A 23922-nucleotide genomic window follows, 5' to 3' on the forward strand; every position below is an offset into this window, starting at 1 on the left:
AGACATGTGTCAGTACCTAAATAAGATTCTTGATTACAGTGATTATATCTATTAATTCAATTTTAAAGTTTAAGAGCTTTGAGCGATAGACACTGAGTGGTGACATAATTTGGCAATTTCCTGACAGTATACTTATCTCGCCTTTTTGCAACAACAATTTTGCTTTCAGTTTTTTTTTATTCTTCAGGGCCAACAGCCTGCTTTTCTTTGTGTGAATGTGAACGTGCACAGAGCCTGCAGAAGAAAAGCTGGGTTAAGAGGCAGATTGTGACACTTTTGGCTTTCTATATTACGTTGATAACCACCGTGATATCACTATCTCTGATAGGGGTTTACGGTTTTGTCAGACCGGCTAACGCAAAGATAGCCTTGTTGTATGCCCTACTGGTCAAGGAATTGAGTTTGAAGTGTCATTGCTGTTTATATGTTGCTGCCCCCTAGTGGTAAAATAATTCAATTAAATTTAAGAAAAGATTAACTGCATAAATATAAAAATAATAAGTTTAATAAGTGAACAAATAACATTCCAGTTACACTAGGTGTGGAGTCAGATTTCACTCCAGAAAGTGTGCTAGTGTATTTCTGATTTTGCTACATCACTTTTTATTTTTTTTTAATTTTCTAAACATCTTATTTTCCCACCCCACTTCTGTCTGGAGAGAGTTAAGACTTTCTGCCTGTGCTAAGAAAAACAAAACATATTGTAAATGAGCACAGGAATTGCAAGTGGAAAAGCAATAAAGGAATCATAAAAAGAAAGTCTTGACATTGTTTTTAATGGTGGAGGTTTACATTACAAAGCAAGAGCGGACGTCATCATTCAGTCATTCACAGATAAAATCCCTGATGCAGCAACAATGCATTCTTAAGGTTTAATACAACATGCTTTGTGAGCACATGATTTAAAAAAAAGTTTTCCATCAGTTGTTTGCATTTGCAATCTTCTCATGAAGATCAAGGTCAAAGTAATTTTCTCTGCTGCAAATTGGGAATAAAACAAATGGATTGGGTTTCTGTTGCAAACAACAAAACAGGTCAAGGTAATAAATCAAGTGTTTCAATTGTTAATATAAATATATATAGAAACACTTTTTGTAACAAACTGTGTTCCCAGTACTGTAGAGGTGAAATTATTTCTGATAACTTTGATTTCTCCAGTGAACATGCAGGTCCAGTGTGCGGCAATCCTTTTTATTTTAAGAAACATTCCAAGTGAAAATGCTGTTATATGACAGCTTATCCACAATAAGAAGCTTTACATAAACCAGTGTTGTACATGATTTTGTGACACGTGTCGAGTCCAAGGGACTCAAATGATAGGCTGTCAACCAATGATTGGGTCAGTTAAACAGATGTTCTCTGAGATCAAAAGATGAAAAAGCACATACAGATAGCCAACAGTGTTTAACAGTATTTATGTCACTGGTTTATCACTATTTGTGGTCATACTGGGAAATCTGCAGTAGTAATGCACTTAGTGTAAGGGACATGGTAATCTAAGTCCTTTCTGACTGTCTGTCCCCAAAGCTCAGAGAAGTGTGCGCTCGATGGTGTTTTGTCACCCCAACGGAGCCTTGGAGGCAGCGCTGCCTGGAAGGCCCTAACCGTGACCATAATTTAGCTTGCAGATTGTTAAAACTTTAGATAATTCAAATTCTTACAAAACTATATAACCACAAAGAGCTATTACCAAGTCTCCTATAATGGATAGTGTATGTGTGTGTGTGTTTTAATGTATTGGATATGCTGTACTAAATTGACATGAATAAATGTATTAAATAGACTGGTGGTTGACAGCCACATCACCATGCACTGGAGGGTTTGGTCTTTCAACTGGAGGTGGAGAGAGAGAGTGTTAACAAACAAATGAGATAAAAGCTAGCAAATGTATTACATTTCCATAACTGATACAAAATATATGTGCCAAATGACTAAAAATGAAATGTGCAAAGGACTGTACCTCATCCAAACAGTTTCATAAAATCACTTGTTAATGCGCAAACATCAGCATTCTGCTACTAGTCTTATAAAATGGCAAACACAGCTTCAGGCTTGATTTGTGTGATTTGGTCAAATCATCATTTCTCACTCTAAGTTTTTGGTTTTGTAAACAGTAACATTCAAAGAAGTCCTCACAGACATCCTGGAGAATGTAAAGATAGGAATATATAAGAATCAGTAAACTGCTATTTATTTCTTATTGTCATATTGTTTGTCAGTCAAACATAAGGGTTTGTGTCTTATTGGTATCAAATGGTGATTTTTTTTCTGTGTATCTGAAGGTGTGTGCTTGTGTGTGTGTGTTTGTGTGTGTAAAAGGCCAACTACTCCTCTGTCTAAAGCTTTGTCTGTAAACATTAGCATTTTTTTCTTCTTTCCTGATCTTTACATTCCTTGCTCACTCACTGTAGTAACTTCTTAACTTAATAGATTACTAAATAAATAAAAATAATAGATAACAGAATACATTCAAGTATAGCAGTTCCTCAATACTGGAATGCAAGTAGGTTCTGCTTTTGCAGCTTGCACCATTCTACAGTCTGGTTGTTGACTGTTTGCTTTCAGGGCTGAAGTACGTGCACAGCGTATAGTCAGTAACCACATGAACCTCAACAATGCTAAATGATCTTTTGTGATCATTTGAGATGTCATGGACCACAGTTTATTTCTGAGGGAACCTCCCCCTCACGATCTACAGCCCATCCTTAACATGACTGTCTTGAGTCAAACTGGGCCCACGCCTGCAGCATCTGTGGGGCTCACTGGTAACTCCATGTGTCTAATGTTACGCACCACAGCTTGATTCAAAGTAATTCCAAAGACTACAGAGGTTGAGGTCCACTCATAGTGCAGTGAGGGTGCGGAACAGCTGAGTGAGGCAGAAGACAGAGGCGGTGAGCGCGGTGCACTGTTTGGCTAGCAGCTTGGTGCTTAGGTCTTGGCAGGTGCGCTTGCTGCTGGCTCGCTCCGCTGCCAGACAGAAGTCCCTGAAGGAGCGGGCCACGTCGGCCAGACCCGCCACCGCCTCCGCGTTCCTCCGGTCGCACCTGTCACAACCAGAGAACCAGAGGCAAATACCTGCCAACTCCACCAGGGTCCGGAAGCTGCTAGCCAGGGAGTGAAGCATTTCCTCTGGGCTCTGTCCGATCCCCACAACCTTCTGGCAGCCTGACATGAGCCGCCGAGCCTCCATCTGGAGCACCCGCTTGTTTTCTGTAAAGTGGGCGGGGCATGTGTCTCTCGGGTGGCGCCCTCCGTGGCCCTCCTCGGGTCGGTCGGCGCCGCTGCTCTCCAGAATGGAGAGAAGTTGGTCCACGTCTACACGCAGCACCTGGAAACCCGCCGGGGGTTCTGGGTAACACTGCTGACCCAGCCGACTGATGGTGTCCTTGTGTGTCTGAGACAGGAAGCGGTCGGAGGCTTCGGACAGCGGCGAGAGCAGAGGGCTGAGCTCGGAGGTAGAGGAGGAGAACAGGAGGGAGCGTGGGAAGGAGGGAGAGTTGGTGGAGGAGATGAAGGAAGAGGGTGGAGAGGTGATGAGAGGGAGATCTGCTCCAGAAGCCTGGGTCACACCGCCACTTTGTGTGCGCCGGGAGAACTCGTAGACCGTCAGCTCCTCGTCGAAGCTTTCCCCGCCGCTGAAGCAGTTGGTGTAGACCGCTGGGCAACCGCACGCGTCAAGCGGCACCTGCACCCCTTCCAAAACTGTCTCACATCCAGACGCTAGCACAGAAGTGCAACCAAACTCAGACTTCAAGGGTGGGGTGCTCTCCGCCTCCGCTGGGGTCTTTGTCTGGGATTGTTCCTCACAGATGGTAAACACCCTACAGCCTGATGGAAGTGTTTTTGGTGAGGCTGAATTCTGCCCCGTAGGCCTGCAGAGATCCACCAAAGGCCTGTCGCTACTGGTCCGCCTTAGCTTCTGTGACTGAGTGTGAAAAGAGAGTCCTGGCCCGTTTAGATTCTGAGTGGTCACCACTATTGGAGCGGGGATAGAGGGTGATGCGTGTGTTATAGGGCCGGGAGTGTCCATCTTTTGGACTGAAGTGTCTCTTTTCAGGCTGTTTGCTATAGAGGCTGGGGGCTCTGTGATTGGTCCTGGTGTGTTGATGATAGATCCAGTGTACAGAAGTTTATTTTGGTGTTGGGGTTTGGGCTCAGTCCGGACAGGGAAGCTTAATTCCTTTGCTGCTGACTTTGAATGAAAACGTGTTTGCTCGCTAGCTGAGGTCGTTTCCACGAAAAACTCCCCCTCCACTTCTGATCCCGTAAGGGTTGAATCTGAATCGTCTGACTCCATAGATTCTACAGTTGTGTCCATTTCAAAGTCTAACGTTTGTGTGACGTCATGAACATCCGTGACTTTGATGGTGATCCTTGCGTCAGACCTACCTTTGTCCTCAGTTGGACTCTGAGCCACGTTGTTGAGGGTTTCCTGGGAGCGTGAGAAATACATGGGCAGCTGTTGGATCTTCCCTCTAAGCGTGGATTCAGACAAGCGACCCATAAAGCTCGGGGAACAGGTCTGGTAAAGGAAGTGAGTTGGAGAGGGTGGATCTTTGGAGAGATCATGGGTTGCTGCCATGTTAGCTGTTACAATGCTAGGGCTAGCTAAAACATCTTTAGCTTCTGCGGTACTCGGCGTGGTGGACTCACTTCTGGGGGTTTCTACAATCGGATTAGAACATGAAGCACTTTCATGTACAACTTCACTTTTGGGTATAGAACCTGAAATAAATGCGGGAGATGAGACACTTGTTGCAGCTCCTAGCTTTGCAGTGATTGAGTTTATAGTATTAGTAAGAGACTTGATAGTCATGGGGACCTCACCGTTACCTGTTGTAGCTGCATTAGCACTGACGTTATGCTTTGTAGTTAAAGTCAAATCATCTCTCTTGTCACTACAACTAGAATTTGGGGAATTATTCATCTCGTCATCGTCGAAAACATCGTCCGAATTGTCAGTAACTTCGTCGCTGGTAGTCAGAGTAGAACTAACACCACCAAGGGCTTCTTCCTCATTCACACTGGGGGTAACCTCTGAATGGAAATGTGCCTTGATAGTGTGATTTTGACTGCTAGGTAGCGTCTCCTCAGATTTAGATGAAGCCATTTTAGTTGAGCTTTCTGTATTTCCTCTGCCCTCTTCTTCCTCTGCCAAACAGTCACTATGGGATTTGTGAAGAACTGGAATTGGAGGTAGAGGGGTTGAGGGCGGAGGTGGAGGCGGTGAGTATGATGGAGGGTTTGACTTATCACACACACCCTCAACAATATGTTCATCTACATACGAGTTTTGTTCTCTGGCGATTAGATGGACTCCCAAAAGGCCGTTACTCCTCTTTTTATTCACATCTATTAGACATGTGGACAGTGTATTGGACTCTGGCTGCCTTTTAGAACCTATGAGTGGTCTCTTTGAACTGGATGAGCACCCTATCATCCCCTCTTCTTCCTCCTTAGTGATTTCTGGCAGAAACATATGACTGGTAAAGGGCCCATTCCCAGACACACTGCTTTTCTCCTGCTTCTCTCCCTCCTCCACTATCTCCTCCTTTCCGTCCCCCCTCCGATCAGCACTCTCCTTCCCGTCTGGATCAACCCGACAGCGGACGACACTGATGGAAGTGGACGATGCCTTCATGGAATCTGTGACCGATTTGGTTTCCATAGCGTCAGGTTCCATCTCCATGTCTTGCTTCCTGGTCCTGGAGGGGCCCTGTGGCTCTGTGGTCTGCTCGTGAGAACTTGAACCATATGGAAAGCCAGGTCCATGCGAGCCGGGTTTGGACAGTATGGGTTTGGACTCGAGCTGAGCCGGTTCCCCTTCCGAGTGAGTCAGGGAAGTCACAGTGAGACTGGGAATCTGGCTTTGGTCCGAACTCAGCATGTGTACATCACTGGCCTCGGCCAAAAGGTTCTCATGAAGCCTACCAGAGACCTGATCCTGATTTGATTCTGGATCTGGCTCTGGATATGACACCCTGGAGGTGAAATCAGTTTCCATGAAAGAGCGGCGCTTGCGGGATCTTTTTCTGAGCTGGAACAATGTTTCTCTGCCCCCTCCTTCCTCATCTCCTCCTGGTCTGACCTCCTCCATTTCTCCCTCTTGTCCCACGTCCGTCACAGAGACTCGGATGTCACTGAGGCTGAGCGTGCTGAGGGAGTCCACTTTCATCTCTGTGCAAATATCTGCAAGACAGGAAAAAGAACTCAGCCACACTTTGGTTTATAAAATTAGCTTTTTATGTCACAAACAAGCTAAAACCCTATTTCCACTGGGCATAGGGGGATAACATTCCCAAACTCATGCTCATCTGAGACTCATATATCATGTATATATTAGTAGGTAATCAATACTGTGGCATCAATATCTAAGTAGCATGGTACTGTTGAAGCTGCTGGAGATGCAGCTAGTGTAAATTACTTTGTATACAGTGGTTCTCAAGTAAGTTCATAGATAAATTGGAGGGGTTGTGAGATGATTAAAGTACGTTCTTTGGCACAGATTAAAAGATAAATTGTGCTTATACGGACTAATTGTTTATATTTGATCATTTGGACCTATAACAAAAGTCAAAAAGGTGGGGAACAACTGTTTTAATCTTTAACTTGCACTGTATTGTTTGAAAATGTACTGGTTACTCAAGCTGTCAAGTAAACATAGTGGAGTGAAAAGTACAATGTAAAGTATCAAGTTGCACAAATTGAAAATACTGGTACTCATGTAAGACGGATAAGACACACCCAGATATCCCAGTAATCAACTCTGTAATGCACAGTGAACAAATACAATTTTTTTCAGGACAACCTGGGCTGAAAGAATATGTGTGCTGCACTGATATCACTTCAATATTGAATCAGCTCATTAGTCAGTTGGAAATCTATGGTTGAGAGTGAGAAAGTAAAAAAAATAAAATGAAATTATACCTGTTACACGTCTGCCTGCCTGTGTACCGGTACCTGCCAGTCAGCCATATATAGCAATAAACTAACCTGCTGCGTCAACGGCTTGTGCTTTGGTCCAATCCCTGTTACCCTGCTGCCAACAACTGTAACAGTAATGAATGGAATGCCATATATTTTCTGTCAGGAGAGCATTACTGCACTGAGCTCTGAAGGCTCTTTAGTCTGAATCTTTATAGGCAGTGAAGGACATCCATCATCACAGTTACAGAAGAGGTGTGGTGTACTAGAAATGTTACATTGCCCTGTAATGTTAAATTGTTTCACTTTGTGGACTAACACCACTAGATGGCAGCAGAAGCATGACAGTCATGTATTAGCCTCACCAGTCACTAAGTATCCTCCGTAGTTTCTCCCTAAACCATCTTCAAATTTGTACTGACCAATCCATCATTACAACACAAGGTCAGCCAATAATCTTAATCCTACTGTCTTTCGGACTATCTTTTCTCAATTTTCCATTAGATTCCGAGGTCCTCATTGATGGAACCGTTAACCAAGTCATATAAAAGACTGCAAGAGCCTTAAGTTAAGCAATACAACATCACAATCACTCTGTCTTAATTTTCCCCTATCACGCTTTTATTTACTGCTTTATTTGTCTTCATGTTGAATGTCTAACATTTGGAGGGCCAACCGGCAAGCCCTTATGTTTTTTTGGCTCTTCCTGCATATCTTAGTTATTGTTTTATTTTCTATTTTTACTGCATCTTGTTCCTTTTTTACTGATCTATTATTTATTTTCATATGTCCATTAATTAGAATTAATATTATCAAAATAGTCAACAGTCAATCAACCATCGCTGAATCGACTAATGTATAGGCTACTTGTAGGCCTTAATACTGTTGGGAAGTAACAATATATTCACTCTTCAAATCTGAATTCCTAAAGTAACTAGTCCTTGAGCAAAACATTTAACCCCAAACTGCTCTAGGGGCGCTGTACTATGGCTGACCCTGCGCTCTGACCCCCTCCAAGTTTGGTAACTTGAGAGGGGATATGCGGAAAGACAAATTTCAATGTAACCATTGACTAATAAAAGTATCTTAACTTAACTAGTATCTTCAGTTATCAGCTAAATGTAGTGGAGTAAAAAGTAGAATATTTCACACTGAATTGTAGTGGAGTAGAAGTATAAAGTACAGTACTTGAGCAAATGTACTTACATTGAACCTCTGTTTATGTGCAATAAATAAAAACAAAACAAAAGAAACAAACAAAACCCAATCACCTCTCCTCATGGGCCCGGCAGTGGGGTCATCAGGCGAATGAAAGCCATCTCTGGCGTCAAAGAACTCCTCGTCTGAGCTGCTGTCTCCAAAGCCGGGCGGTGGATGGAGGATGGGGATGGGCTCCAGGTCGTCTGCTTTGACTGGATCTCCCTCCACCTCCTCCACCCCCTCCTCTACCTCCACCTCCGTCTCCTCCTCCACATCTTCCCCCTCTCCCTGTTGCATCATGGGACGGGAGAGGCTGCGGGCGCTGTCGGGCGTGATGTTGGAGCAGAGGTTGTAGTAGCAGCGCGCGTCGCTCTGGTCAAAGTTGAAGACAAACTCCCCGTGTGAGGAGGACAGGGGAGGAGAGAGCGGATGATCCTTCAAGCCGCCTTCGCCTGCCCTCCTTATCGACTCGTTCATTTCCTTCATCATCTTCCTCCTCCTCCTCCTCAGCTCCTCTACCTCATCGTCCTCTTCCTCGCTGGCCTCCGGGGGGCTGGGCAGGAAGTCCACCAGGCGGGAGAGCTCGGCGAAACACAGGGAGCTGTCGTCGGAGCGCGGGTCACCTGAGACTCTTCCCATGTCGTCGAAGCTTGCAGAATGGGAGATATGTGCCAGGAGCTGGGGATCGCCCCCGTCGCCCGACCTCCTGCCCGGTACTGTGAGCTGGATGAGGGGATGGGAGTGAGCCGGCGGAGGGGCTAGGAGGTGGGGCTGAACTTGCCTTTGAGAGTACGGACCGAGCTGGATGGCAGAGTGGCTATGGGAGAGATGTGTTTGTGAGTGAGCGTTGGGGTGTAAGGAGGAAGAAGAACAGGTGATCAAATCGTCCTCCTCCAAAGCGTCCAGAGAGTCACTGGACGGGCTGGTGATGACGCGGGAGTCAGAGCGACAGGAGTCTTCTGATACGGACGGTTGCTCTTCTGCTGCGCGCACCTCTTCTTTACCTCCCTTTTGAACTTCTTCTTCTACTTTTTCCCCAGAAATATTGTTCGTTTCGTCCATCTCTTTCGGCCAACCATCCAGCGGTTTTTTCTCTGTCACCTCCTTGGGTTCTGAATCTTCCGTCTTACCCTCTCCATTCTTATCGAGCGGACACTTTTCCTTCTCTGTGTCAGCGTCTTTTTCATCCTTTTGTTTTTTATCCCTCCACAATCTATCTCCTCTGTGTCTCCTCCTTTCTTTTCTTTTTCCCCCCGCGGGGTCGGATGAGGATCGAACTCGAGGGCGGGGCCTGTCGTCGCGATGAGACACCATTGGGTCCATGTCCAAGTCCGAGGAGTTGTCTGAGTCACTGGCACACCGCGAGACATAACCTGTGAACACACCGCCGACATAGAAACAGTTATGTATTATTCAGAACGTGCAGGTGGTGTTTGTGTGTAACTTAATTTGTATGGCTGTACATTTAAGTGCATGTGTTTTCCTCTCCTGTACCTTCCTCAGCAGACACTCTGTGCTTCCTGAAGTCAGCTACCCAGGGAAAGATGTTGAGGTGGGGGTCCACAAACACTCGACAGTACCCCGCTATTAGGCAGGACATGTCTTTGGAGGCCACTGACTCCAATAGCAATGTGATGGGCTTTGAATGAAAAAGGGAGACAAGTTGATAGAAGATGAGACAAGGAAAGGGGTTTCAGCAGTGAAATTACACTTAGCATAAGCAGTAATCGTGTTGTTTCAAAAAGGATCATAATATTGATGAAAAAGCAGTTGTAATATTACATTATATTAACAATATTACCATTTAGCCAACACTTTTATCCAAAGCGACTTCCAATAAGTGCATTCAACCATGAAGGTACAAACTCAGAACAGGAAGAACCACGTGAGTACATTAGCTTCAACGAGCACATGTGCCACATGTAGGTGCAACATAAGTAAGAGCACTTTGTTTTGTAATACTTTTCATGACAAAGTGTGCACATTGTAGTTATCATGTTATCACCTTTAAAAATGGTGGTAGGTCAAGTTTAGTTTTAAGGCTATTCAGTTGTATTCATAAGCTTGCAAACAGAACTTCCAAGCCTCTGTCTAAATATTGTGGTCAAACTGCGGGTGCAGGCAAACTAAATCTATTAAATAAAAGCAATAAAAGCGCACTGTCTCAAAAAATTTAAAAAAATAAAATCATGACGCATTCTAAATACAGACAAAACTACTACAAAGGGTGAGCAAAAATTGATGAAACAAAACCTTTGTAGCAGTGTTTGTGATGCTGATTCAGTTAGTTCAAAGTGAAAGCTTCTTGGTGAGGTGAACAGCATTTTCTCTTACCTTGATGTCCTGCAGGTATATCTTGACCAGGCTGACCTTGTCGGATTCAGGCAGCAGCTCGATGCGCGTGATGCTGTTGAACTCTGTGAGTGTGGACAGGATGCTCAGCTTGTGGTTGACCACCTGACTCACTCCGTACCGCGCGCCCACCAACAGGGACACCATGGACTCTCTGTCCTGGAGCTGAGGGAGGTTAAACACAGAGGAGGAGAAAGTATAGAAATGGGAAGATTGAAACTTTAGGGCCTTTTTACACTGCAACGTTTTAGAACATGATAGACAACAGCGTTTGAAAACAAGAACCTTTAAAACCGTGTTTTGAGAGGGACGTGTTTTGAGAGGGACATCTTTTGACTTCGCAACTCCAGCGTCACTGTGTCAACTACCTAAACCTGTTCCCTGTGGTTCTCCGGTGCAATAGCATACCTGTGTGCCTTAAATAGTATATTTTTATGTTTTATGTTTATGTTTATTTATTACTCAGTGTCCTATTTATAACTTAATGTCTCAGTAGATGCTGGCTATTTTCATGTCTCTGGATGTGCTACCTTAATTTCATTGTATTGTTGTCTGACCTTCAACATAAAGACAATACACTACTTGAAGTGAAACGATGACATCATGGCTCCACTCCACACATGCGTATTACATTTGCAGTGAAATGTGTAGATTTTCTGCCCCTTTACTGTGATCAGTGGAGACGGTTTACTTACATGCACCAAATTCCAACGGAAGGGCTATATATATATTTTTATACAGTAGATTGCCTATACATACAGTTGTTGAAAAGCCTACCAGCATGGTTGCACTGAAGGATTTCCCTCCAAAGCACTTGAGCTCACTCAACTCCTCCAGGTAGTTGATCCGTGCCTGGTCCACCGACATGCCCTTCTGCTTGGGATCTTGCATTGAGTGGCTCTTCTTCATGTGGTAGCAGATGGCCTTCCTCAGATCTTTCTCGCGCATGTTCCTCAACAAGGTGGAAGACACAAAGTTCTCGATGCCCCACGTCTTCCTGGAACAAACACAGAATCACAGACTGAGAGGGTCTGTTTGTGTGGACTAGACCGTTCAGAGGATGTGTGTGTGAGTGTGTGTGTGTGTGCAGTATGTGTGTGTACAAACTACCAATGGAATGGCATCCTTTTCATTTCTAAACCATTTCCTTTCCTGGAGACTGCAACATGCTCACCAAGAGGACCTGTGATCCTGTACTGACTATAAGACGGGGTGCTGCTCAGAAAAACCTGTTCAGTAAATATTCATTATTGTCCCAATGCCCCTCCACAAGGCAGAACCAGTGTGGAACCCCACTTCTCAAGGAATCAAATCCTGTGGATGGATATATTATACATGTGTGTGTGTGTGTGTGTGTGTGTGTGTGTGTGTGTGTGTGTGTGTGTGTGTATGTGTCTCACATGATAATCTTCAAGTTGGTCTTTTGTGACTGTCCACAGCTTGCCAGTCTCTCCTGTATGTGCAGCGCAGCGAGTCGCAGCGCGGTGTTACACCTCATCTCTATTGCAAAGCGCTCCTGCAGCACATCATTCACCCCCTGACACACACAGACAGCAAGAGACAGTACAGATAGTTCAAATACATAACATTACAAATTGAATGATTATCATTCAATTTAAAATCAAACAATGATGTGTAATATATAGGGCTGTCAAATTAACGCGTTCATTTCGATTAATTAATCACAGAAAAATTAACGCGATTAAAAAAATTAACGCAGATTAATCCCACTTCTATATTGCCCTTTGACCCGGTGCTAAAGAGGTGAGATGATAGCGAAGCTGCACCTGTATCTTGCGGACACGGCCTGCACGGGATTAAAGAGTAAAGAAAGAAGCAGGGGAAAGGGGCCGAGGGCTCTATGTTATGGGCTGCTCCGGGCAAATAAGCATGAAGGTATAGGAATACGTCTTATGTTATTCTCGCAGTGTTTGTGCATTATTGATTTAGTGGGTGCCTAATTAACAATGTAGGTTCAAAACAGTAGGCCTATCTCTCAAACTTCCTTGTGTCTCACTTTTGTTTGCTAGTTGCGATCGTCTCAACGGACACCCGCCCCCTCTCACTCTTCCTAGCATATGACTGTCTTTTTTCCTCTGTGTGTGTGTGTGTGTGCGTCATTTAGCCTGCTTGTTTTTTTGTGTTTTTTTTCTTTCGGCGCTAGTAGTTCCTAAATATATTTAATGTAGAAGCCTGGCTGAGGGGAGGAGACAGAAGTTACGAGAGACGGAGAGAGAGAGACGAACGGTAGCCTATAGGCCTACAGTTGTTTATAAACAGGCATAAAAGTGTCATATAAGTGTGCGATTAATTTAGATTAATTAATCACAGAGCCTGTAATTAATTAGATTCATTTTTTAATCGCTTGACAGCCCTAGTAATATACATATATTTGAGCAAAAACATCCATAACTAGAACTTTTATCAAAAATCTAAGTGTGGCTCTCCTACATAGTGAGCCAGAGAGTTTCTTTGACTCATGCAATGTAACTGTTTAGGCTTTGCTTGTTGAGTGACAAAATCCTTGTTTTCCTTGTTTGAAACAAGGAGCTACAGGATAGGATGTGAAATACTGCAATTACAAAACAAGCTGACATTTCAGTCTACTGATTCAAATCACTTTTTCTGGGACATTACAAAAACTTCACTTCCTGAGGTTTCTCAGTGGGTCAGTGGTTGATGGACCTACCTGCAGGTAGAGGTACTCAAAGGCAGTGGGATCCACCTGCAGCATCCCCTGGAGGCTTTTGGGCATGAAACAAACACGGAACAGGCACCTGAAGTCATGGGCCTCTTTCTTCTGGACCACCTGGAAACACACACACACACACACACACACACACACACACACACACACACACACACACACACACACACACACACACACACACACACACACACACACACACACACACACACACACACACACACACACACACACACACACACACACACACATGCACTTTGCTTCAAATACATACAGTGGAAAGCAGGTAAAGCCTTGTTGTAGATATGTCCCTGCAACATAAATAATTGTTGCAGTGTGTGTGTGTGTGTGTGTGTGTGTGTGTGTGTGTGCACCTGCTGTATCCGCTCCTCCTCATGTAGCAGCAGTAGTTTGGTGATGCTGTGCTGCTGCTCCAGCACCAGGGAGAAGTGTTCAATGCGGCTGAGCGAAAGTTTTTCCCTCAGTGTCATCACAATGTCCTGATGCACAGAGATAATTACATTTTTGAGAGACAATATTTGATATAATCACAAAACATAATTGCTGAGGGGAGCCGAGCTGAGCGTTGTAGGTCTCAATGAAAAGAAAATTAAGACTGAGCAGTTGGCAAATCTAGGAAGGTGAATATTAGAATGGGACAATACATTGAATGCAATATTGTCTGAGGTTATATGGTTTGTTTAAATAAGAAACTTTCTGCAGGCTCGTCAATGTATTGTATTACATTATTCACATTTATAGAGTTCACAACACTCTCCTTGATTTGACCATTTCACTCACAATACTTTGAACAAGAAGGAAGAGACAACAAAGATCTATTTTGGCTTGATTAAGAATGGCAGAGAATACTTCCATTACACGAGTACATCATAAACCTCGGGGTCATCGCTGAACCCCCCAATCTCCACCACGGCTGTGACGTATCCAGTGTGAGGGAGACATGAAAGATGGTCATAAAAAAGGAAATGATATAGACATGGTGGTCCGTAGCAGTGCATAGTACCTTGACCGTTGTGCTGGGTTCAAATTTGAAGGCCTTGGTCTGCCCGTTCTCCAGATACACCTTCAGAACGTTAGGCAAGAAGAGCAGCGAGTTGCCCTGTGAATCAGAAATGGGGTCAGGGGTCAGCGGAAGTGTGAGATGAAACTGTGGGCATCGTAAAACCTGCTGATTCAAGGCAACCCTAACCCTAACCCTTCAAGGATTTTGAGGGACAGCCTGAAAGAAGGATAGGAGATAGAGTCAAGAGGAGAAGCTGGCTTGTGTCACTATGTACAGTATATTGTTTGATTCTGTGAAAAACTGGTAGCCAATGTACATGTCTGGGAGTAATATGGTAGCTTTTCTCGTGTGTTCTTTGATAGAACTGTAGTTGATGTATTTCATGCAATTTTAGGTGATTTTTTCTGGATCTGTGAATACCTTTTTTATTTATGCCAGTTAAAAAGGTACAGAACAGAACAGACCTGGTAGAAATACAATATAATGAGTTGAATTTGTTTGTATAGCGTCTATCATCAAGCAATGGGAGACCACGTAGAAGCATGACAGAAGTATGACATGTCTTTCTGTTGAATGTATTCATGTGAAGAAGGTTGCAGCCTCCTCCCACGCGTCAAAGATCTGATGATTTTGTCTGCTCTTATTATACTCTTCTGTTGAGCAGAAGCTTCAGTGTACATCATGATTTATTTAAAAACTTTGTTTCCATTCACATTTATTTTTCATATACACACACACCAACCTTTTCACCTCCGCCTAAAGCGAATTGAGAATGCTCATAAAAACAGGGGAGAAATGCATCTAATGATGACTAAGATTAGAAGTTTTTATTAGGATAAGAAATGTCCTTACACTTCTGTTTTAAACCCAGACGGATTGTATTTTCAAATGACCGGGAAGTAACATGGGGAATAAGCTTTACACATTACAACACACTTACACAATGAAAGAGAGGGATTAGCCTCTGCCATTTTAACTCTCGGCTCCTCTCACGGTGCATTTCTTCCCATCATATCCTCCGTTTGGCCTGTTTCTGTCGGACTAGCTCTCTGTGGTGAGTCATCTTTCTCTGCCTCATCCTGGTTCTCTCTCATTTTAGAGAAAGTGTATTGACACGGGGTGATGTAATGCAACATTGATGTCTGTATGTTTTGAAGTTCAATTTTGAGAGCTTTCAAATGTTCAGACAACCCCTCCCTAGTCACACTGCCGTTCTCCATTTCTCTTGTTTCCTCTCCCTTTTAACTATGGCTAGACACACACACACAACACACACACACACACACACACACACACACACACACACACACACACACACCCTGTTCCCTCACTCTCTCACTCACTCTCTCTCTCTGCCACTCTCGCCCTAATCTCATGGCCCTTGTCCTGTAATCACAGACATTAGGACTGGAGGATGAGGCAGATATCGATCCGTGTTTTCTCTGTGATTAGTAATGGGCACTCTGTGGTTTTTTCTCATCCAGCTCATTTCACATCCGCTGGCAGGATGGGAACTGGGACCAACCCGAGCCAGGGTTTTAAGAGAAAAACTGCAAACAGTGTGGAATAATGCTGAACAACGATAAAACATCACTCCTCCATATTGAAAGGTACATCAGGTCATTAAACCATTTTAGTCTTGTGAACACACTACATTTATGCTTACGTGTTACAGTATTTTAAGTTTAACATTGTTTACGTCCATATGTAGAGTACTTGCACACTTCATCTTTGCCTTTGCTGGCACAATGCAGCGTATGTTGACATGTTACCATCACCTGTTGATAAGTGGAATGGTGCGTAACCATTGGTAGGACTGTTTACTGTGGTCACCCACACGCAAAGAGGAAAATCTGCACACCAAAGGAGAAGTAAACAGAGCCAATAGCACTATCACGCCAACAGCTCTCTGCCAGCAACCTCATTTACATATTAGTATCTGATCATAATGATGAAAAGGACAAAACAAGACAGCCTAATAATAACGGGTGTCAATCATTTTCATTATCCAGATAATTAATCCAGATATGCAGCATGCAAATGGCTTCTTAATGGCACAGATAACCTGAACAGTCAGCTTCCTTCAGCCAATACAAATGTGTACAAAAATACACAAGTAGCCAACAATCATTATAAAAAAAAGTTGTAGATAGAAGTGATGGACACACTGCCAAACACATAAGCAAACACTAAAGAGAGGAATGGAGGTTCTAAAGCTGCTTTGTATGTTTTAAACATCAGTGGTTAAGAATAATGACATACCATGTTCCACTCACTCACCTGACAGTGTCCATTGACTTCCACCTCCTCAGCAAAGTGAACCTTCACTGGGTTGGACCTGAGCTTGGCCCTCTTCTCTGGTGTGATGAATGAGGACTTTGGGCCCTGGGAGGAATACAAAACAATAAATCAGCTTGTCATTTCATCAGGACTGAAATTGGGGCAGGTATATTTTCAGTGAAGCCCGACATATGGGGGGAAAGGGGAATACATTTTATTATCTCTTTGATTTATAATTTTTCGTAGGTTGACTCCTACAACAGGCTGTAGACAGCCCCAATATCAATAATGACATTAAAGCTATTTAAAAGAACTATAATATCAAAGGGTAATGTTATCAAACATTCAGTGTTTGCAGTGTATTGTGGGAAAACAGGGACTAAGAAGTTGTCATTGTACCAAGTTGTTTTAAAATGCATGCAGTATCTGGGAACAATGTGAACACATTGAAAAAGAATAGCCACTTATCTTGTAGAAATGTAAACAGTAGCTTGAAAGTCATATGATACTGTATAAAGATGGGTGCATTCATTTTTAAAAATGCATGAATGTAGTGATAGTACATCAGCACATCCATATAAATGCTGACAATGGTGCAGTTCTATCAAGCGATATCCATTATGCATTCATTTTAACGTTAAGGATATGTGCTCAGTGTCAAGGAAAGTAACATTGTTGCTTTCATTACTGTAAAAGCTGCTGGTGGACTGAAAGACCCAGAAGAAACTGCCAAACAATCCTCCCGCTCTTAAATCACTGTCTGACTTGAATACAAAATTTTAATCACTTAGGCATGGCCATGGGTCCAAATTCTTCTGATGTTTACTTGAATGATTTCTTGGAGGAGCCGTGAGCATTGAATCAGAGGGTCACCATGCTACCATCAGCACAGCCGCTGATGAGAAACACTGAGGATGTTGAGTTACCCATCTAGTTCACCTCAGTACAAACACAGACGTCACCGTCACAGGTCAACGTTCACGACCAACACACACACACACACACACACACACACACACACACACAGATTGAGTGATCATGATAGAGCGTGTGTCCATCTGAGGCATGGGGGCAGTTTCCCGAGGGTGTAACGTGTCGTCACTGTTAACGCTAATGTATTGCTGGGAGCTTGGTGACAGGAAGCATGTTATCAATGACACTGGGCCCCACACCTCATCGACATGCTGAATGATGGGTTTCTTGAACAGATTTTAAAGGTCATACGTAAACATGCTGTACATGCCTGGGCAGTATATACTGTATATATATAGTATTTAATAGAAAACAAGGAAAGCTCTATTTTCATCTGAATTTGGAATTTGAGTTTCAATAAAGTGTCTATCAGTGTAACTTGGTGAGTGAATGTGTGTTTGTGTGGGCTGTGTGTGTGGTTGGTTAGATGCTCCACACTCACCAGCATCGTTCTGAGGACGGTCATTGTCAACGAATCCTGACACTCCCTGAAAAAAACAGAAAACAAAGGACGGCTGGAAAGGTTAGACTTGATATGCATAGCTTCATTTGAAACATGCAAATAAACATTCATGCATGTGTGTGTGTGTGTGTGTGTGTTTGTGAGGGCAGCTGTCGGTGTAGTAGACCTGATTATTTCAGCAGCTTGCTCTGGGGTCAGGTCATCGACTGCAACGTTATTGATCTTCACAAGCTGGTCGCCAGGGACGAGCCGCCCATCTGCAGGACCACCTGGAAACACACGCACAGACACACACACACACACACACACACACACACACACACACACACACACACACACATAATGTCCTTGTGTTGTCATGCCTGAGGCTGTTCAATCGGCCTCTGTATTTGGACTGAAAGAAGGGCTGATGACAGACAGTGGGACTGTATTATAGAGATCTCCTTTCATCTCACACACGCATAATTTTGTTTTACAAAGCTCCCCATACCTAACACACAATCTAATCAGTGTACATCCAATTGAGGGTGTATCAGACAACAGTGTATCTCTCTGTCTTTATTCTCCCCTCCTCGATTGCAGTTTTGATATAAACTGTCACCTTTCTATTACTGTCGGTTGTCAGCATCCAACACTTACTGGAATGGCTGCTGTCGCTTCCACAGCTTCTCCAGTGTCAGTGGTGATTAGAAATGTAAATGTATTTTCTGTCATTGTATAAGGATATATATGGAGGAAACACCTTGTACAGTCAGCACACAGTTAGGTATAAAAAAATTGCTGAATTGTGACCAGAAAAAAACACACATTTATTAACAGATCTATGTTTAGAAGTCCAGAAGTACTGTGTGCATTTAACACTGAAAAAATGAGAAACATTTGGAATCGTAGCGGCTTTGTCTGTACAACATAACGTAACCTTTGAATACTGAGTTATGATCACAGACAGATGCAGGTGACACTGATAGCTCTACAAAAGGCTTTTAAACAAAAAGATTCATATTCCACTGTCAAGATACTGCAGCACCTGCCACATAGACAGAGAGAGAGAGGACACATTCAGCCAAGCCTCAGTCGGGCCACAGGAGACGTGAGCAAAAGTGTGTGTTCGCGCGTGTATGTTTGTTCGTGTGTGTGTGTGTGTGTGTGTGTGTGTGTGTGTGTGTTAGTGTTTGGGACAGGCCCAAGCAGATGGTGACAGAGCAGACTTGAGCCAGACAGGGGAAAGCAAGGTAATCTGCCCCGGACCTCAGGGGAGATTTAGATCCTTGTGTCTCTGCAGCTCAGAAACAAACTGCACTTCAAATATACCTACATTCAGTATATAAGTTACAGTATGTATTTGATTACTGCAAATTATTTATCGACTGGAGTATATACCTAGTTCGTTTGTAATTAATAGCAAGATACATTTGACGCTATCTTGCCAGCTGTCAATAGTGATTTGATTTGATTTAATTTTATTCCAGACACAGAGAAAAACGGTCCATAATACAATACAAAAACAGTAAAAAGACAAACAACAATAAAAAAGACTAAAAAAGACTCCAGCTGTCAGTTCCACACTACACAAAGAGTGTTCAGATATTAGCATATAGGCTAAAGCGCCAATGGTTCCATAATGTGGAAGTGAACCTAACCGCACTCATTGTAGGGTTCACTAGAGTTGTGATTATGCCGTTACATGACTCCGATAGTCTACACATACATCTGTACATAAGATTCCTGAGCACAGCAGGACAGGTGGGCACATTAACACTGACAAACATTTGGCTTGCACTGCTTCAACGTGGCATATGAAGCAGCAGCCTCATGCCATCATTATATGCCACATTGAGTTTCTGCATACTGCTTTTCTTATAGCGTCGCCACAAGTGGGCAGTATACATTGGGGTGCAAAAAGCTTTAAAAAGAGTGGTCTTCACAGACAATGAACACATACTAAACTTGCGCTTCAACATATTAGCTTGTGCATACATCATACAGTACTGTCTGCGGATGTCCCTGTCGTCAGACAGGTCAGCAGTTATAAAGTGCCCTAAGTATTTGACCTCCTCCTGACAAAAGTCAGTCAAAGATTTAACTGAGTGAAGATTTGTAGGCACACCTCCAGATGTATGCATATCGCACCCTTAACACAACCTAACACAATCTCTCAGATGCATAACAAAAAGCCCATTAAGGATTTGATTGGAAGAAGTTATTGTGGGCACTATGGTATGGAGACTGGGAAGAAATGCTGCCTGCGAGCCTTCATTAAGGACAAAAAGTCCCTCTCCTTATAAAGCTCCTCCTTTATTTGGACTCCTCATTATATTGAAGATGCTTTATACACACACACACATTTGTTATGCCATTTGTGTATGCAGTATGAGAGCACAGCCTCCCTTGGAGTTTCTACTTTACACACAGTTTGTCTTGTACGCTGGCCAGAGGCCTGCAGTGGCCTGGCACAGCTCCACTGTTACATTTGCTTTACATTTGCTGTTACATGTGCTTTGCAAAACAACAGGGGATATTGAACGACAAAATGCACTCGAAAGAACAGAATATATTTGATTTTATCACTCTCTGACCAATTATGGAGAGCTATAATTGGTAGCAGGGTGTCAGCCTCATTGCATACAAATGTTGTACAGTAAATGTTTTTACTGAAGCTTAAATTTTAATAACAAGTACAATATATTGTATTTAGGTAAGGTAAATTAACGGATATACAGTAGATGCATGTTAAAAATTAATTCCTACTTTTAAGTCTTAACAATTCATTAGATTTGATTAAATTATATATGCTGCTTAGCAGCTTGTGTTACAGTACAAACCTTCAATACTATAAAAATTCTGGCATATCTGTGCTTAAGCATCCCATGAGTATGACAGGTCATGACAGGGTCCCAGCCACAGGGTCTCACCTCCTACAATGTGAACAGTAGCAGCTGTTGGGCAGGAGACAGTGACAAAGCAGACCAAAAGTCTGCAGACATGGGCAATGGAAACTGTCACGTAGAATGTGATCTCAATGGGTGAAGGAGCCTGAGCTGGGCTCACCTAAATATGCAGTGTCAGCTATGAAATCAAACTCCCTAGCAGTACCGTATTTCTTCTATTCATAAGTTGCCCAGGGTGTGAAGCGCTGCATTTGTTATAGGGACAAGATGATTTCATATATGTCTATAAAAGAACAAACACAACAATATTTTTGATTTAATAAATGTTCAGTGATCAGCTTTATGATGGCTGCCTTGTAACAGACACTCAGGTGAAAAGGGGGCTTATCTGGTAATAATAACTAATTCATATTTTGTCAAAAGTAGTTTAACATTTCATACCTTCTTTGTAATGTCGCTTGGCTTTTCGACCTTTTTTCTATGTTAACATTTAATCAACGGTACCTGGAGTGACCTCCTGCACCAGGATGGGGGTCTGGGAGGACAACGTGAGCCCATGAGAGTTGAGGCTTGGGTCCCGTGGGATCAGAATGTTGAAGCGGAAAGGGTAATTCCTATGATCAGAGCCACTGGACGCCGTCTTTCCATCCACTGCAACCCGGTCTCTGGAGAGGAGCAGGTGCACATACAGTAAATGAAAAAACTATTCATTTAGGACAACTTGTACTTCTATGGTTTGTTCTGTGGTATATGTGTGTATATTTGTTAGAAAAAATAAATATATAAAACATATAGCATAATAATAATAATAGCCTAATAATAAGTTGCAAAATATAATATAAATTATTTAGTATTTAATTGAAAAAGCTAATACAGATGACCAGATGAGTCACTACTACTAATGTGAACCCCCCTCTGATTTCCACATTTTCATCGTCTCCTCCCTCAGTTAAAAAGACTAACAGGATGATCTGAAATGGATAATCTAACTAAAACAAACATCTCAAAAACTTAAAAGGTATCTTGATAAATACAAAAACATGTTACCTGCTCAGAGAGTGAGAGCGGCTGCCTAAATCTCGAGAGCGTCTCAGCCATCGTCCCACCACCTGCTCTACCCGGCTGGTCCTACGGGACGGGGAGCGGCTCCTGTCCTGCTCCTCCATTTACCTACAAAGGGGGCAAACATACAGTAAAGTCAGTTACACTGCTCCACGTTACAGGAAAACTGCCGCTGCAATGCAAAGAAACATTTTGCTCATGAATCCAACCAAAAATCAAACAGAATGCAGGGAGCTCAGGTGCACTTAGTTTAAGCAATTTTCCTGAAAGGTTGAAACTCCAGCTCAAGTGTTTTCTGTCTATTTTAAAGAATATAAACATTATGAGAGGAAGTGAAATGTGCAATCTTACTCCCAACAGATCTTAGTGATCAGAATACAAGATGCAAGTTGACAGTATGAGTAGAAATGACTTGCAAAACCCAGTGCGTCATACTGTAGACACAGGAGACACAAACACATTAGACATGGCAGTGGGACTTCTGGGCTGAGGTCAACAATAATGTTTGGTTACTTCATGCAGCTTAATAAGCTCTTAGCCCGAATTATGAGCAAATTGCTTCCATTTGATCAAACCTCAGTAAACAATAATATCATGCATTTTCTTATTATCGATAACAATGGTGTCTCCTTTAAATGGGTCCCTGTTGGGTTTGCTGTGAGGCAGCTGGTGGTCATTAATGATTATCGACAGTCTGTGGTGGCGGTGGTAATGGACGTGGGTAGCTCCTGGTGTCTGTGGGTTGCAGTCAGGCTAATACATGGAGCTGTGAGGTAATGGGTTCATTTGAGGAGCTTTGCAATATTATAGGTTCCATTCCGTATCAGTTTACACTCACCCATACAAAGCCCACAGCCATTAATGTTGTCACTAAAAGGGACAGATGTACTTGGGAATGGACATGGACAAAGTGGTGTTGCTTTTAGGGTCGCAACTAACATTTATTTTCATTATTGCCAATTATTTTCATTAATATAATTTTGACTTTAAAATGCCGGCTAATGCTAAAAAATACTAATAAGTGATTTTACAGAACTTCACGATACCTATTCAAATTCAAGTTAAATCCTTTTTTGTCAATTAACACACATGTTTAGTCACACACATGGCAATCAAAACTACTTATTCGCTAACTCATCCGCTCCATGTCTAATAAAGCACTACCTTGATTCATTTGTACATCCAACACGCTCTGGAAAAAGATGAAAAGACCACTCCAAATGATAAGTGTTTCTGGTTTTAGTATTTGTAGGCATTTGTTTGACTAAAATTAACATGTTTGTTTGATTACATTTACTAATGATACATTTCAAATAAAAATATTTTTATATATATAGAATTTTTATTAATTCACACACAAGCATGCATCGCGCACACACACACGCACACGCACACACACACACACACACACACACACACACACACACACACACACACACACACACACACACACACACACACACACACTATCTGAGACAGTAAGACAAAGACTTGGTCATTAGCTGATACCTAAAATCCCCTCCACATCATCAAAAGACTGTGACTGGGAAAGAGCTACTCATGTCCTGTTGACAGTTCATTTAGAAGAAGGCAGCTTGCTCTAAATGACAGCTGGAGGAGACTACAAGCAGGGATTGAATAAGTGAAGAGATGAATGAATGAATCATTTACGGTTGAGTGATACACTGATCTATAAAACAAGAACGGATGGATGATAGAGGCGGATAATTGAATGAATTCCTAGATGGATGGCATGAATGAGTGAATGATGTCAGCAGGCTTGTTATGACCCTCAGTGAGTAGACACAGGAAGGAATCTCCCCCAGACGTAACTGATGATGGACATTAGCAACGTCCATTAGAGAAAACACGAGGGAAGAGAGGGAGAGAGCAAAGAAAAGGGGGTGTTGGGTATCAGAAGAACAGGGATAGCAAGTTGTCCTGTGCATCATCATCATCTATGATGTCACAAGAGTAGAGATATGGAGTATGATGTTACAGGAGTATAAAATAATGAATGAAAGGGGGACAGAAAGTGTGATATGAG

The 23922-nt window shown here is 42.8% G+C and overlaps 1 protein-coding gene across 1 annotated transcript; it reads right to left on the reverse strand.

The window, feature by feature from the left end:
• Positions 1-2842: 2842 nt before the first annotated feature.
• frmpd1a (FERM and PDZ domain containing 1a) lies at positions 2843-21979 on the reverse strand (the record flags this gene model as incomplete). Its single annotated transcript, XM_080030239.1, has 14 exons — positions 2843-6192; positions 8199-9500; positions 9622-9766; positions 10462-10644; positions 11257-11476; positions 11880-12016; positions 13169-13288; positions 13561-13686; positions 14211-14306; positions 16491-16595; positions 17905-17950; positions 18092-18194; positions 21318-21478; positions 21861-21979. The coding sequence occupies 14 exons, from the start codon at positions 21977-21979 to the stop codon at positions 2843-2845; spliced, it is 6213 nt and encodes a 2070-aa protein (XP_079886365.1).
• Positions 21980-23922: the final 1943 nt, after the last annotated feature.

The sequence above is a fragment of the Ammodytes marinus genome (assembly GCF_949987685.1).
Source record: "Ammodytes marinus genome assembly, chromosome: 6".
In the NCBI taxonomy this organism is placed as follows: Eukaryota; Metazoa; Chordata; class Actinopteri; order Uranoscopiformes; family Ammodytidae; genus Ammodytes; species Ammodytes marinus.